This window comes from Rhamphochromis sp. 'chilingali' (assembly GCF_963969265.1).
Source record: "Rhamphochromis sp. 'chilingali' genome assembly, chromosome: 5".
NCBI lineage: Eukaryota > Metazoa > Chordata > Actinopteri > Cichliformes > Cichlidae > Rhamphochromis > Rhamphochromis sp. 'chilingali'.
The window spans coordinates 11,745,464-11,758,936 of record NC_137932.1 but is presented as its reverse complement, the minus strand read 5'-3'; the positions used below and the strand labels follow the sequence as shown (position 1 = coordinate 11,758,936).

The following is a 13,473-nucleotide window of genomic DNA, read 5'->3' as shown; positions in this document are numbered from 1 at the left end:
TGATGACAGTAAGGTTTTGAAGATGTAAAATAGCTATGTAAGAGTGTTTTGTGGGTGATTTATCTATTTTTTTTGTAATGTCTCTTTTTGCAAGCATAAGCAGCCACTGTATTAATAGCAGAAGGTGGAAACAATGCAAACTCTAAATCAGGAATGTCAAACTCATTTTGCATCATAGGTGACTTTAATCTTAAGTGGGCCGGACCCATAAAAAACATGATAAATGTGTAAAATTACAGAAAAGGTTCCAGCAAATATTTTTCCCAGACTGTCTTATAATTATAAACTATAAAGTTTTCATTTTCACAGAAAATGTCCTTTTTTTGGACTCAGTGTAAGAAGCGACGTATATATGTGGTATGAATCCAACTAAAGGGAAAGGATATAATTTGAAAAGCTGTAAAATACAATTAAAAGTTCACATTTTCTAAAGCTGTCCTGTCTTGGCCTTGCCGATTTTGGCCTTATGTATGACACCCCTGATCTAAATGGACATCAAACATACAATACCCAGTTTATAAAATAAATTTAAGGGTTTTTTTTCTTATCTGTTTTCACTAATATTGCATAATCTAAATAATATCACTCTTAAGTGGTTGCTACAAAGCCTTGTGGTCCACCCACTCAGGCTGAAGTCCCCGCCCACAGCTGGCCGTAGTATCCAGCAGTGTCTCCTTCTTAAACATGTCACTTCTATTCAGGTTCAATATCAGATGCTCGCTCCCGGAGCCCCGGGCACCAGGAATGGCAGTAGTGACGCCTTTGTATAAGTTTATTTTTGATTCATACCGCCTGGCGTGAGTCACGACAAGGGCCCACTACTTGAGAATACATGCCTCTCGGGAGGGAAACCTTTGCTTATCATAATGGATGGGTAAAGATGAAACAATTACTAAATTCACTCGCAATTTCGCCAGATTTGAGCGAAATTATTTCAGATTCCTCTCTGTAATCATAACTCACAGGGAATAATTATTTAAAAATACATAAAAAATTGATCTTACATCCTAATGGCAGCTCTTTGAATCTGCTTAAGGGTCGAAAAGCTGAGATCCGTGGCCGGTTTTGTTGACCTAATGACTGATAAGTCATCGAGCTCCTTCAACCGAACGCTAGGTGGCGCAGCAGACTCTACTCCGTGCTAAAAACATCCAGGGCTTATTTTTCGTGCTGGAGCCAGAGGCCTCAAGTAAACTCAAGTGAGTGGAGATATGAGAAGCAGGCTCCTCTCTGTTTGTTGTTTGCACTTCTCAGCTCAACGTCCTAAAACTCTCTTCAGCTGTCAAATGACTCAAAATGGTGTGTAACGCCAGACTTCAGACTAATCTGATGTTCTTTCTCCCTTTCAAAATAAAGCAAGTGACAAAATACAAGTTAATTGAAATAATGATATACAAAAGCCTGTATCCAACATAAACATCCACACACACATGAACAACTACAGAATAGATTTTTAGTGCCCTGCTCACCTGACGTCACAAAATGCTCAGAATATGAAATTTTTTTGTGCGTTGTGTTTAAATACAGATTTTGCTCATATGCTCGTATTCTTATCTCTCATAAAACATTGCAAGATTTATGGGCTTAGACACGGGGAGGGGGAGGGGGAAGGGGTGACACTTGCAGAGGGGATGTTCATTTTCATGTTTGGAGTCGAGAGAGCAAGCAAGAAATACGAGAGAGAGAGAGAGACGGAGAGAAAGAGAGAGAGGGGGAAGAGAGAGACTCAAGTCTAATACCGCCGAAGACCACGCGCTACAGAAGACGGATGAAGGCACGCGACATGTCTCAAGGATTCAGGTAAGTTTTAACACACCAGGAAAAAAACATGTTTGAATGTGCATGGTGTTTGTAGCAGAATGGGAAACATGGACTGATTAAAGGTGACAATAAGAACATGTCATGTCATGCTTCCTATTATAAAGGTAACAGCTTAGTTTGTTTATTATTATTATTATTATTATTATTATTATTATTATTATTATTATTATTATTATTATTATTATTATTATTATTATTATTATTATTATTCATTTAAACCTAGAGGTACCTTAGGCTGCACGACGGATAATAATAATATGTTTATATGTATATCGTCTATCTTGTAGGCTTCCTCGTATTAAACTCACATAGATTCGTATAATAGTTTCTATTGATGAGTAAAATCGTGAAGAATGCGTCTGTGAGGGGATGACGAGTGCAGCCAGTAGTCCCAAAGACGTCCTTGTACCGTGTTTGGAAAACGCGCTGTCCACGGTCCTGAAATCGGCAGCCTGCCTGATCTTGTGGATGGCTGAGCCAGCATCCGCACAAAATAGCAAGCGATCATTTGCAATGAAAACACCGTATTGTCTGAGAGGTTTTGAAGTAACGGACTGTCTCCGCACGTGTTAAATAGACGTAGAGGCTTGGCGGACCAGACAGTAGTACTGTTGAACCACTGTTGGCCATAGACCAGCTGGGTGTCCGTTTTGAATGCCTTGCTCAATGGCATCTCGCGTCTGGTGGTTGATAATAGCGGGATACGGAGGGCTGCCAGCTGTAGGAATGTGAAGCAGGGCGTTGATGTAAAGGAGCATGCGTGCTTAGTCAACTCTTTATACATAAACGCTTGGCACATCTGTCCTCGTTTCTCCTAGCTTGCACGTCACAGCAGTTTGTCTTGTTTCTTAGCAGGTGTGCGTGGATGCCTCCCAGGTGTCGTGCTCGCAGGTCATGGATGGGATAAGCGTGGAAGTACTGGCAGACAGCAGATGATATGCCTGCACAGTTGGCACGGCTCACGCGATGTGGCGCAACATGGCATGCGTAAAGATGGGTCTCTTAGCTCTCTTGTGTCTCCCCGCGTGTCTCTTTCGGGTTCTCGTGCTCTCCCACAGCAGCAGCATCTATGAGCGGTCGGTGGTCCCACGTGCTGTTTCCCGCTCCGTGGCTCGCATGGACGGAGACGTGATCATCGGCGCACTCTTCTCTGTCCACCACCAGCCGTCTGCTGAGAAGGTGGCCGAGCGGAAGTGCGGGGACGTGCGCGAGCAGTACGGCATACAGAGGGTCGAGGCCATGTTCCACACTTTGGACCGAATTAACGCCGATCCCAACCTGCTCCCCAACATCAGTCTTGGCTGTGAGATCCGGGACTCCTGCTGGCACTCGTCTGTCGCCCTGGAGCAGAGCATCGAGTTCATCCGGGACTCCCTCATCTCCATCCGGGATGATAAGGACGGGTCCAAATGGTGCATTGACGGTACCCCATCCAACCAGCCACCACCTTCCAAGAAACCTATCGCTGGTGTGATCGGACCTGGATCCAGCTCTGTAGCTATTCAGGTGCAAAACCTGTTGCAGCTTTTCAACATCCCCCAGATTGCCTACTCTGCCACCAGCATCGACCTGAGTGACAAGACTTTGTTCAAGTACTTCCTGAGGGTCGTTCCTTCAGACACTCTTCAGGCTCGGGCCATGCTGGACATTGTCAAGCATTACAATTGGACCTATGTATCTGCAGTGCACACTGAGGGTGAGAGCCCATTACTGCTTGTCTCTAACACCACCACAACAGTAGAATAATTCACCCCTAGTCTTGCAGCCTATTAGTGGACAACATAGTGAAGCATCACAGCAAGGCTGTAATTGATCACAGAGTTTGGAGCTTGACAGTGACACATGTCCAGCTTTTATATAAGATGTTGTGCCAATCCTGGGTGTTTGATTGTCCAAGTGTGAAGGGCTACTACATATATTTTTATATTTATATATAAAAATAGCTTCACGTGTATGTTTTTTTAAAATTCAAGGTAGCTGGTCTAAGACATTTGATTACTATTTTACTTCTCTTTGAATATCACGTTGCACCTTCCTGTCAGTCTCTTGCTTTTTTGGCAAATGCATCCACATCTCTGTATTAAGTGTAGACCCTCATTAGTTTGGAGGGTTGTATTGGCCTCATGTACAGCAAAACATCTCATATACACTAAAACAGAGTTATGGGTGCCTTGCTCGCAAAAAATAAACAAACAAACATGCGCAACTGTGTAAGGTGACTACACATCAGGTCGTCTGATGTTCTTTTTTCTTCATATTGGCATGATGTTACAGTATTGGGATCCAAAGCTGGACTTTCTCATCAGTGTTATTAAAGTCATCATTACAAGTTGAAAAAGTAGAAATCTAGCAGGCCCTTTATTAACATTAAAACTGTAGGTGTTCTTGTGGAAATTTTCAAACTGTTAAGTGTGAAGGGTGAGACTGCACTGAAAAATGACGTTAGTTCTTAAAATTCCTCTCAGTGCATATAAATTAAAATGAATATCATGTCTCACACAGCGGGGCTCACTTTTGTCTCAAGAAGTCTTGCCAGTGCATTATGGTGGAGACGGGAGGTAAAAAGGAGAGACAGGTTGGGAAGACAAAGTAATTACTATGACATGAATTATGTCCATGGGTTTTCATTAAAGTCTTGGTGAACACACAGTCATCGACTGTGTGCCCAAATTATGAGTGACAGGCTACATTACCCAGGATCCCCCCCTGAGGAACTGCATACTCATGGGGAGTGTAAAACATCTTTGGAAAGTCCTATTATAGTCAGGTGTTGCAGATGGGCTTTGACACAGGTTGCTTTCAGATAGATGAAGATAGGGAGCTAGGGAGGTGTAGTACCTGGAGGCACATCTAGGTGGCGTCAGCTGTCTGACCTTCAATATACCTACAGCAGGATCCTGTGGGACTGAAGTCATAATTTAAGAGTGATGAGAGCACAGTCAGGGGAGGGTGAATTTCATTGCGTACAGTTATTATTACAGTAATATACTTTTGCACAATATAAACTTTTAAGATTTAATTAACTGTAGGCATTCTATTTTTTAGTCTATTCAGACTTAATATATTTTGCCATATGGCGACCTTACTCGACCTTTGAGAAGTCCAGTGTAAATCCACTAATTTGTTTTGAGCTATCCTTATTTATCTCTGAATCTGTGGTCACGACTGTCTTAAGCCCACGAGTTCCTATTCCCTGCCACCTTATTCAAGTTATAATTGCAGCTTGTTGCCAGTAGCAACAGCTAGGGCTGTGAAATTGCATAAATTACCTGTCCCGATTATCATCCGTCTGGTTGCAATGCTCCGAGTGGGTTTTTGGTGGTCATTGTCAAAAGGCCTGTCAACTAATGCACCACCGCCCACCTGTCTCACAGCTGAGATGGAAAGAGTAAAATAATTGGATATCATTATTTCCATTTACCAGTGGAAGAATGAAACGAGGCAATTGAAAATATCATCAAAGGGCTATCGGAAAACCAACACATGGCCACATTGTGTCAGAATAAATGCTTTAGTGTGATGCCTGTGTCAGCTGCTGTCTTCCTCGCTCTGTAAAGCCATGCCATGCACAGAGAGAATACTTTTTCTCCATCACCCATGTTTGGGAGGGAGGGGGGTGGGGGCAGTGAAGCCAATCACACAGCCCAATGTTTACACATTTTTATTTAAAGGTGCTTTTAATTCCCTTTTGATAACAAGCACAATCAAATGCAAGTTCGTGTTCCTGCATGCACAGCTGATTGACTTGTCTGTACAATCCAGGTATCTTGCTAAAGATCCGTTGGCTTCATCCGAAATCCAGCTCTTCACACATTAGTCAAGAAAAGTAGTTCACATGAAAAGAGAAGGTTTAGGCTCAACAGCTTTGCCGGGCTCTTGATTGGGATAGCATGCTGTTAAGCAAGGACAACGATCTTTACCCCTCTTGGCTTTGATTGCAATCACTAGCCGGCCAACTCTCACACTCATTATCAGTGGATCAGAGCTTCAACTCGGTCAGGGCTTGTTACAGTGAACAACTGGTGGGAAGGGTGGGGGGTGGGGTGCTTTAAACACTTGTTGTCCATCAGCACAATAATTAGAGATGTGTGGTTAAAAGCAATTACTCATATTTAATGATGCCAGTGTGTTATTGCATATAAAAAGGCATGTAATGCAAAACACCAAGATGTGGATTGTATTCCAATCACAGATGAAAGCTTCATCTTTTAAGCTCTCAATGACTGAAAATGGACCCATCATTAAGAAATGGGATTCCAAGACGCTGAAGATACATTTTATGGGACGCCATTTAAAATTTCGCTATTCTCACTGTCTCTTTTGTTGCGTCACCTGCAGGAAACTATGGGGAGAGTGGCATGGAGGCTTTCAAGGAGCTGGCCTCTCAAGAAGGCTTGTGCATTGCTCACTCGGACAAGATCTACAGTAACGCAGGGGAGAAACATTACGACCGCCTTTTGAGGAAATTACGGGAGCGACTACCCAAAGCTCGTGTGGTGGTGTGTTTCTGCGAGGGCATGACTGTCCGAGGTCTGCTGATGGCCATGAGGCGGCTCGGGGTTTATGGAGAGTTCCTCCTTGTTGGCAGGTGTGTGGGTATTTTACATTTTTTTGCCTTTTATTGAACAATTTAGAGCCTGCCTTTGGAAGGCTGCGAGATGCTGCGTTGTCCTCCTGATGTGCATGTCGCCAAGGCAACTGAGAAGAATTAGACCACATACCAATAGCACTGAATAGAAATGTTCTCCAACAATGAATAATTGGCATTTGTGTTGCCAAAAAAGCTGCAAACAATGCCTCAAGTCCATACTCTCTGTGTCCATGCTTCGTCATATTTGTCTTTATTTTAAGGCAGTAGCAGTCATTTCTTATATTCAAATGTGATTATACACGAAGATCATACTGAATCCACCTTCTTTATAAGAATCAATCCCTTTTATTATTAAACATCCTTCTCAGATATTCACCCAGTCCTTTCTTTTCCATATTTCTTCTCTTCCTTACTGTCCCTGTCATTTCTGGTGGTGGCTTAGTCACTGGAAAAGGGCAAGTAGAGTTGTCTCACACACTTATAGTGTCACATTACACCATGAAATCATCCTCAAGGAACATTCACAGTTGTCAATAAAAGTCACAGCGTATTTAATGCTAATTTTCAGTTCATTCCTGCAGCATCTTTCACTCTTCATTTCAGAGAAGGAAGAGGTTTTTTGGCACTTCTCTATTGTAGACTATTTCAGCCATATGCACAGTACTGTTAATATGTATTTTGATACATATGGCAAAACATATCCACATTAAATGTAATATTTTACATATACTGTTAAGTTACTTAAATGGCTAAATGGCTGGCTAAGGAAGCCTGTGCTCACAGAGTCCTTACTGATGATGATTAGACTGCTGAATCCTGAATGAATGCAAATCAAACTCATAAGCCTAGAAAAACAATACAGTACAGTGACTTCCTTCATTTTTGTATGTTCACTCATATCAAAAGGTAGTTCTCACAGACTAAAACCGTTATTGTTCTACACTTACAAAAATGTACGAACCAATTCAACACTGGATGTTAAATGGGTTAATTGCACGTGAAAATCCTTTTGCAGTTAACAGCCATTGGCTCTTTGCGTGTTGCACGCTCTTGTCACAAACTCTGCGACGCACATTTAATCTGGAATCAAAGCTCTGTGCATGAAACATGTTTTAAAGGAGGACTGAAGGTGCATTTCAGTGCTTACCTCACACGTGTCAGTCAGCAGCTGAAGTTTAAAAATCTTGTGTGTTCCGTTATATTTGTTGACATCAGTTAACTGTTCCTCTTAACTAGATTGTGGTTTTCATTACAGAGTAGTGTGTTTAGACAGAATCACTTCCTCTTTGTTACCATTGATGTTCAAGTGTTGCATCAGTCTCAACTGAAGCCGATAAGGTGCATTAGCATACGTTTTTTCTGTCGACAAATTATAATAATGCTGTTTATCGTACACATATCAATCTAATATAAGTTTTATTTGTGTAGCCAAAGCCTCACCTATCATTGCTTTAGACCCCAGCTGCTTCAATTGAATTGAAACACTGTGTTAGTGGATTTCCATAGACACTGTTTGTTCTGGTGCTGAGAACCACTTTACAAGGGAGGGAAGTTAAAAATATTTAAGACACATTCTATACTTCTGCTGGTCTTGTCATGAGATTTGGACATTTTCCCTTCATTACTTAGCAGTATGTAGAAACCTAAAGAAAAAGGTGACAAGTAGCAGGAGAATGATATGAAGTAAAGCTCTGATTGACTTGCAAATGAATTTGGGGCAAACTGTTGATGGCATTTGCACTCATGTGGTATGATCACTAACCATCTCTATTACAAGTTGTCACCAAGAAAAATGCTTAAACTTTAAACTTTAAGTTGTCTTTAGGTTGTGAATAAAAAACTGCTATTGCGTTAGATAAAATCTGTCAGTGACTGTTTGCCGAATCGAATTCTCTTGCACACACTTAAAGATTTGCTGGTGTGATTAGAGCATTTGTTTCCTGTCATTGCCCTTAGACGCCTTTCTGACTTCCTGTTCCATGTTTTGCGTCGGTATATGAAGAGAAAACAAGTGGTGCTCTCATCACGAGCATCTCTTTTGATTGAATATGCCATGTTCAATGCACACATGCATATTTAGGTTCATAGCAGAGGATGGCACTCTTTCTTTTTTCACAAGGCTTTTAAATTATCTATTATAATGACACTCTGGGCCGGCTGCATTGCTTCCCATATCTTTACTTTTCTCTTTCCTCCATAGGAGACGGGAAAAGTGTGTCTTTTTTTAGCTTCTGTGAAAGTCTCGATGGGCAGAAGAAATGCTTCTGGGTCAAAGAGAGACAGAGAGAGATGGAGAGAGTGAGGGCCAACACATGCAAAGCCATGTGTGTGAATGAATGAAGCTGGCACACAGGTATTAGCTTATCAAAGAGAAGCTTGTTTTCGTAGTTTATGCTTTCACCTCTGAGGAAGCTTTTACAATTTGCGTGTGCGTCTGTTTATGTTCGTGCTTTATTTGTGTGTGCATGTGTGCGAGTTCTAATAAAAGTGGTAATCTACCACAGAAAGCAAAAAAAGGGCCAGTAAAAAGAAAAGAAAAGAAATAAAGAAGTCCTCTGCACATTTTTAGATGACTTTGCATGCCGTGATCAATTTTTTGGCACTATGCAATATTTGGGAAAGTAGGTCACTTGTAATGAAGAGCTGACAATAACTCAGCGCACTGTTTTAGTCTTACAGCCCCGCATTGTTTGTAGTGGCAGCAGGTAGCTGATTTCAGTGGAAAGAGCCACAAAAAACCCAGTACCAGCACCAAATGGTAGGCAGACAAAGTTAACAAGTGGCTTTTGAACATAACTGAGCACAAAAACATGACAAATGTTGCTCCATGCCTGCTGGGTGTGTAAATAAACATCTCATAATATCAAGTTAAACCTGGTAATATGGTAATAATCTTCTTTCTGCCTTATATACTGAGACACCAGTTCAAGAAGAACCGAACACGATTATTGAGATACAGAATTCAATTAATCTATTTGGCGATTACACACTTTACATCCACTCCACACAGCAGAACATAATCCTGGTGATAGAAATTAGGACAGATCTGAGTGACCACGGTGGGAGGAAGTGGGCTGAGCGGACAAGAGCGTGAAAACTGTTGAGCTGTGAGATTTAAAGCACGTGGAGTGGTGGCTGATTGGTTCGAAGAAGGTGGACAAAAAGATGATTCGACTAGTGTCAGCATTGGTGTCAACGCTGAGTTCAACAGCATGGGAAAGTGGAAGTGGTGTAAATAATAGACCAACGACCGAACACCCAGGAAAGCAGGCAGATTGTAATCCTTCCTTATTGAACTTCCTCATTAACTTCAGTAACCAGTCAAAAAAGCTTCTCTGTATTACCGCAAAAATGTCCGTCCAATGGTCTACACCAGGGAAGTTCATTCAAGGTCTCAAGTTCAACTATATAGATGGTAAATGGCCTGTATTTGTATAGCGCTTTTACTAGTCCCCCCAGGGACCCCAAAGCGCTTTACACACCCAGTCATCCACCCATTCACACACTGGTGGAGGCAAGCTACAGTTGCAGCCACAGCTGCCCTGGGGCAGACTGACAGAAGCGAGGCTGCCATATCGCGCCATCGGCCCTTCTGGCCAACACCAGTAGGCGGTAGGTGAAGTGTCTTGCCCAAGGACACAACGACCGAGACTGTCCGAGCCGGGGCTCGAACCGGCAACCTTCCGATTACGAGGCAAACTCCCAACTCTTGAGCCACAATCGCCCCCAAAATCACCACAAAATGCTTAATATCAGATAAGTTAAAACAGGAAATATACAGGAATAATATCAGCAACAGTCAGGATGGAATAGGAGCATAATGTTCTTTAAAAATCACACAGGCACACTTGAGGCTTTCACTGCTTTTTTCACCAAAATAATAAAACTTCCAAATACTGTCCTCATCAGGCCAATCAGTGTACTAATTAAAATGTAAGTGCGAGTAAAAAGCATTACACTTCATCACAATTATCCCATTGTTTTTGTGGTAAGGGTACAACTGAGAATATTTGAGTTTAAAATATGACACCAATTTAACATAGTTGGTGTATTTTTTTAAGGATAATGAAGCAAAACCAGTGAGGCAGATACTGCGACCAATTTCTTTTGAAGCTTTATGCACGTCCTCATTTCATTTTACTTGGCATTAAAAATAATAAAGGAGCGTAAGTGGTGCACCAGACCTAAATGTTTGCAGTGTTCAAAAGCAGGGAACGCTGCGGTTTTCTTTTCCTTGTCTCGTATTTTACAGTGATCACAGAGCAGCACAGAAGCAGACACAAACACAATACCGCAGTGGCTGCATAAACTACAAGTGGGCATTCGGGGATGTTTGAATCTGAGAGCCTTTGTTGTTCTGTGCAGCTAACCTGCTCTTCAGACGAGGGCCAGGTGTGGCGACGTGCTCGACCCACTTCATCCCTTATCTGCGGTCGCTGCTCTGCATTACTTCCACACTTTACATCCACTCCACTCTCGTATTGTCAGTCAGAGGGCCTCTTGTTTTTCTCTCTCTGTTGTCAATCATGATTTTGCCAATCATTTGCTTCCATTACTTTGTTGCTGCAGGCATATGTTACACACACACATTGCATAAAGGGACAATATTTATTCCATCCATATATTCTGTCAGGGAGCTGCCGAGGCACAGTGGCAACATAGATTATCTACTTCATTCCAATCAAGAAAACACTGATGTCCATCTTCTTGTTGTGTTTCAAGTACATTTCAAATTTCTTCTCTTCTATTAGGTAATAATATTTTCCGCAGAAGATGAGACAGAGTGAAATATAAAAGCATAAGAGTAAGTGCAGCTTAGTCAGACGTTTATGGAGACACATAAGGGAGGAGAAGAAGAAGAGGTAACAAACTTAAATGTAAGAGGGAACAGGCTTCGTTAGTTTATTATCATAATACTGCAACTGGTCCAGTTTTTTGTTGCTTCTCAATAGTTTGAGTAATTCCTCTCATTTTTGATCTCACAGGGAAAACAGCAGCATCATTTACTCAAATCTATGTTAAACAAAGGACTCCTTGGAGGATGGCAAGTAAATTAACAAAATGACAAATGAATTAATCTAATTTGGACGTATCATTGTACACTGAACCTTTCTATCCAGTCCCATATATTTAAAAGCTGCAAATTCTGATGGAACTGCAAGTCTGCAGCTGAGTCGCTTACACCTCTTGTCTAACTCGAGAACAGGCTCTCTTAACTTTTAATGTGCACAGTGCCCGCTTTCAAAAACACAGAAAAAGTGAAGCATCATGTAATGGAAACTCTCATCAGTACATCTGAAAATGTAGACTTTTATGTAAGCTGTAGTGGTAACTTCCACAATCAAAAACATGATTCTGCACCCTCAATAAACATGAAGTCATAACTTTTATTAAATGCACCTGAAAAACATCAAATCAAAGTTTAATTTATTTAAAAACTCATCAAGGAAAATGTGCTTGGTATGGTCGGAATGGATATCAAAGCAAGTAAATTTGATTTGACCAAGTTGTATTATGTAACGTTTTACATTGTCCATACATAACAAAATTACATGGAAAATATACATTTAATTAAATTAGTTAGTCAGGAATTTGCTGTAAAAATACTGGAAATTGCTTTTTGACAATAGAGCTGAATTAAGTAGGATTACAAAGGCATAACAGGGGAAAACAGGGGAAATATTAGAAGTAAAATAATTGAGTAAGGGATTAAAGTTAATATATTCAAAATAAAGTTGAAGTACCAATTTCAGAGTAATATCTAATTACAGAATAAAGATGACACTCCTTTATAAAAAGCCTTGTGCTGGTGGGTTCATCATATTTTATACTTTAAAACTGCTTTTATTAACAAGCAAATTGCTCCTTTTCCAGGACATTAGTGGCCTGAGTGGCCTCATCGATGTTTAAATCTTTGTGTAGTACAGGCTAGGTTGCATCATAATGCACAATAGGACACTTGTTCAAGTTGTTTAGCCGTGAAGGTGTAGAGTTTAGGTAGGTGAGGCATCTGGGATGAAGGCGTTGCCTCGACACACAGATTAGTCCAATAAACTGCAGCCATGTAACACTGACTTCACTGGTTTTAGCGTCTGCGTTTTGCAAACTGAAGCTGACTTCACTTTATTCTTTAGAAAGCATGCCAGCCTTGATCTTAAAGGTGGATTTTACTCTCACAAGTACAACGTTTTTCCTCAAATTTCAACTTTATTCTCAAAATGTGACAAGTTGAAAAAGACATCCTCGTCTTTTTCAGATACTGCTACAGTTTACACAGAGCGATATATAATATATTGAGTTATATTTTACAGTCGGATCAGCATAATGGCAGCCAAACAGCTGACAGTATTCTACTGTAAAGCTTATATTCCGTATAACACAGCAGCATGTTTCGCAGTATTTGTTACAGATTGCAGATGTGACAGAAATGCATCATTAACGAATCTGACAGTGTAGTGAGCGTGTGTGTGTTTGTGTGCCGTGTGTGTTTAACTGAGGGCTCCTCGGGGACCATTAGACTCTCTCACAGTCTCAGGAAACCTCTGAATCTGGAATGTTAATTTCAGTTCAGCTCTGTCTGCTGAGCTGTAGTTCCTGAAATGTTCGAAAGCTGGATGCACATTTACTGTACGGTGTCATTATCGTTGCCTCTAAAGTCTCTTCCCCAGTAGGCCTACCGTGCTTGGTTTCTGAATGGCAGCATGGAGCGCATCCACCTACTCATTTGCTTGCCTGCTTGCTCTCTTGCAATTAGCATCATTCGTTTTCTCTCTCCCGCTAATGCTGCTTGAATGCTGTTATTACTAAACATCATTTGCATAAGCTGCTTTTCCACATGTAACGCTCATTTCTGTCCCTGTCTTACAAACACAGTTTCGGTCCGGGTCCCATTTTGACTTCTCAGTTCTTGTTTGTGTTTTATTCCTGACAAAATGGACACTGACACAGGAATGCGGATGTTCTGCCTCTGTAATAGCTTGGCACCGGTCATTAACGCAGTATGACTGCATCTTTTAAGACGGCACTGAGGTGCGAAGAAAGCTGCAAGCCCGTATTGTGTG

The 13,473-nt window shown here is 41.3% G+C and overlaps 1 protein-coding gene across 1 annotated transcript in view; it reads left to right on the top strand.

The window, feature by feature from the left end:
* Positions 1–2,787: 2,787 nt before the first annotated feature.
* grm1a (glutamate receptor, metabotropic 1a) overlaps positions 2,788–13,473 on the top strand; it is a gene marked incomplete at its 5' end in the record, with an annotated part of 35,156 nt that continues 24,470 nt past the window's right edge. Inside the window, 2 exons of the mRNA XM_080883646.1 lie at positions 2,788–3,517; positions 6,160–6,409. Coding sequence (XP_080739772.1) covers positions 2,788–3,517; positions 6,160–6,409 — 980 coding nt within the window. The remainder of the gene's footprint in view (positions 3,518–6,159; positions 6,410–13,473) is intronic.